Genomic DNA, 3,440 nt, shown 5'->3' with positions numbered 1-3,440 from the left:
TTGGTCCTCTGGTTTCACATGACTTAGTATTATTAGTAAAAAATGCAATTGTGGTTTTAGTTTAACTCAGCCTAATTAGCTGTTGGGCAGCAGTTTCACCCTCTCTGAACACACATTGCTATTCCCATCCCACCCCCAATGCATAGGGCAGCAACACCACGATGTCCACCCTTGCGCTCCAGTGTGTGTAACAGGGTGACAAGAATCCGACAGCCAGATGCTCCAAGAGGATGGCCCAGGGCTATGGCTCCTCCTTCAGTGTTGACCTGAGGGGCAGAAGGATTTGTGTCATTTATAGTTTTCTCTGGACATAAAATCATTAATGTCATACCAGTAAACTACCTTCTCAAATTCTGTTTTTACTTCAGTTGCTTAGGAAGTGATTTTACCCTTGTACCATTCATTCTGACTAGTTTAAAGGATTTTAAATACGGGAATTCTTCGGCAGTCCAGTGGTTAAAACGCCACCCTTCCACTGCAGGAGGTTGCTGGTTTCAGTCCCTGGTCAAGGAGCTATCCCACAACAAAGATTTAAAATGCACTCTTTCTGTGGGAAGTGAACTAATGCAGGTAAGTTTTTTGCCTCAGGAAGCAAAAAAATGTCACCTTCCCTGGAGTCCCAGTAGGAACCCACCCAGTGCCCACCCATTACTGCATGGCCAAGACTTGGGACATAGCCTGTATTTTGGTGTTGACAGCCTTAAAACTGGGGCTTCCCAGGTGGTGCTAGTGGTAAAGAATCCACCTGCACTGCAGCAGAATGCCAGAGACCTGGGGAAGATCCCCTGGAGGAGGGCATGGTAACCCACTCCAGTATTCTTGCCTGGAGAGCCCCATGGACAGAGGAGTCCATGGGGTCACAAAAAATCAGACACAAAATAGCACGCATGTACGCACAGCCGCATGCAATTTCTTGCACTGTGAACATTCATTTGCAAGTTCTCAGGATTGCTTGGTTATGCTTACCTTCTCTGGGTTTAATCCAAGTTCTTTAGCTATTGCAACAGAGAGGGCTGCAAAGGCTTCATTGATTTCAAATACATCAACATCCTCCAGCGACCACCCTGCTTTTGCAACCTAAAGGAAAGGTTAAATTGAACAGAGGTTTAAGAACTCAGGCGGAACCATTCTTTGTTGTAGATGTAAAAGTAGGATATATACTGTGTGATGAAGGATCTCCTAAAAACTGCCCAGTTAATCTGAACCAGTTACATTTGTTAGGTCCGCATGAGGTTATGGAGCACGTGATCCAAATGTTGGCTGCTCTTTTAGTAAAGAACAGCGAAAACTAGATGAATAAGCACATTTAAGGCTAATGGGAAGGCTCAGAGACACGCAGGTGAAACCTGATAGGAATAAAGATGAAAACAAAATCAAGCCTCGTCTCAGCATTTTGGAGTGGGAAGGATCTGAGCAAAGGTTTGAAGAAGACAGAAATAAAGCATTTACAAGTTACGGGTGTGCTCCCATAGAGGTTTTGGCGACAAAGGACAGGTACCAACATTGAAAATTAAACTCACAGCTTGCTTTATTGCTGGAATTGGTCCTATTCCCATAATCGAAGGCTCCACACCTGCTTGTGCCCAGGAAACTATCTGTGCTAAGGGTGTGAGCCCACGGTTGCCAGCTTCCGACTTCTTCATAAGAACCACTGCTGCAGCACCGTCATTAATTCCTGTAAATAGGAAGCCATCCTCGTTAAGTAGCTGTGTCTACTTTCTCTAACACCAGGAGACGTGAGTTAAGTCAGCCTTAACACATCTTGGCAAAGTCATGTACTGTTAGGCTTTACAGTGTAATTAGAAATGGTAGGTTTGCCAATCTGATACAACTGATTACAGAACATTTCCACGGGAGAAAGAACAGGAAGATGGAAGCACTGGAGGACAGGAGATTAATGAAGTGGAAGAAGTAGCCCAGACATCACAGAAGGTAATCGGAGTTTCTGGTTTTGGAAAAGCACAAAGGTAGTAGATAAAATCTGATTGGCTTTTTTCATGTGTATGTCCCGTTAGGATACTGCAGGGAAGCCAAATCCATTTTTCGGTATATTATATATGAGTCTAATATAAAGAAACAAATGGTCAAACCTACATTTTTCCCTAAAGCAACTGAAACAAGATTTTAGAATAACTTGTACAGGAACCTCTTTGGTGGCCCACTAGTCAGGACTCAGTGCTCCCAATGCAGGGGGCATGGGTTTGATCCCTGCTTAGGGAACTTAAGATCCCATGGGCCACAGGCACAGCCCCCCCACCCCCATCCAAAAAAGAAGAATCTTAGTACATGGTACTCCTTGCAGAAGATGGTATTCCCCAAACCGCCCTTCAAATAATCTAACCTGAAGCATTAGCTGGGGTGACAGTTCCTGTTCCATCCATAAGGAAGCAAGGCTTTAGCTTAGACACGGCTTCCATGTTGCTCCCATGGCGAGGAAACTCATCTGTTTTAACTTCAGTAAGACCTGAAAAGAAAATAAATGACCCAAGATTAGTACAAAGATGGCAGTCAGGGTACTAGAAATGATGGATTCCTCAAATGTGATACAGAAAGATTCACATTTGGAAGAAAAATTTATTATAAAATACTTCTAATAGAAAAGTCCATAGTAATACAAATTATTGTGACATTATATTAGTACCGTCTTCAGTGTTTTCCATACCAATACAGCCCTTTCTGAGGAAGGCAGTCACAGGGAGTTCTTCATGTAAGAGGTTGCTAAGGTTTGGGGTATAGGTCTTGGCTGGTTATAGCTGATTGGGTCTAGGGTGTCAAAGCCAGTCTCTCACAAAGGCTGGACATAATTTGTTGGGGGCCAGAGTGAGGTACTCCGCCCATGACAAAGGTCATGAGGAAGGAGGCTCGACATACGCAAAGGCGGGATCGAGCCTCAGGAGTCCCCCTGGAAATCCTCGAGCGTCTACCCCCATAACCAGAGCCTGCCTACTTTACTACTTTGTGCTCTTACCTACACCTCTGACTTTACGGGGGGCTGTCCCCCACCACCTCTTTTGGAGAAGGAGTTAACCTAGAGATCCAGTTAATAATAATTCCTGGGCGTGATAAGACTGTTTTAACCTACAAACTCCTCTGAAGGTTCTCTAGCCTGCCTGACAGGCTCGTCCGGCCACATGTGATTGCTCACAGCCTCCCAACCTTGAGAGGCACGAGATGCTTTAAACCTTCTAAAAACAGGTTCCTTAGAAAAGTTAGAAAACTATTAGTATAAGTATAATGGGCTAATTAGAAATTGTGTTGGTGAAGGGTTTTTCATTTGTTGAGCCAATGTTTGTTGCTACGTCTCCACATCCCCTGCCCTTACACACATTAATGAATATATAGAAGAAATAACTATTAACCTTTGATATTAATCACGTTAGACCTTAGGCTAAGTAAATTCTTTCCTTAACTAAAACCCACTACACCCTCACCCTGTAGGC

General features: G+C 43.9%; 1 protein-coding gene across 1 annotated transcript in view; it reads right to left on the bottom strand.

Moving 5' to 3' along the window:
* Positions 1-3,440, bottom strand: part of ACAT2 (acetyl-CoA acetyltransferase 2) — a 20,888-nt gene continuing 17,448 nt past the window's right edge. Inside the window, exons 6-9 of the mRNA XM_010840919.1 lie at positions 2,342-2,464; positions 1,521-1,675; positions 967-1,077; positions 1-266 (exon numbers count right to left, since the gene is read on the bottom strand). Coding sequence (XP_010839221.1) covers positions 96-266; positions 967-1,077; positions 1,521-1,675; positions 2,342-2,464 — 560 coding nt within the window. The 3' untranslated portion in view covers positions 1-95. The remainder of the gene's footprint in view (positions 267-966; positions 1,078-1,520; positions 1,676-2,341; positions 2,465-3,440) is intronic.

Source organism: Bison bison, unplaced genomic scaffold, assembly GCF_000754665.1.
Source record: "Bison bison bison isolate TAMUID 2011002044 unplaced genomic scaffold, Bison_UMD1.0 scf7180017864148, whole genome shotgun sequence".
NCBI lineage: Eukaryota > Metazoa > Chordata > Mammalia > Artiodactyla > Bovidae > Bison > Bison bison.
Note: the sequence above shows the minus strand (reverse complement) of the source record. Positions and strands in the feature narration are given on the sequence as shown.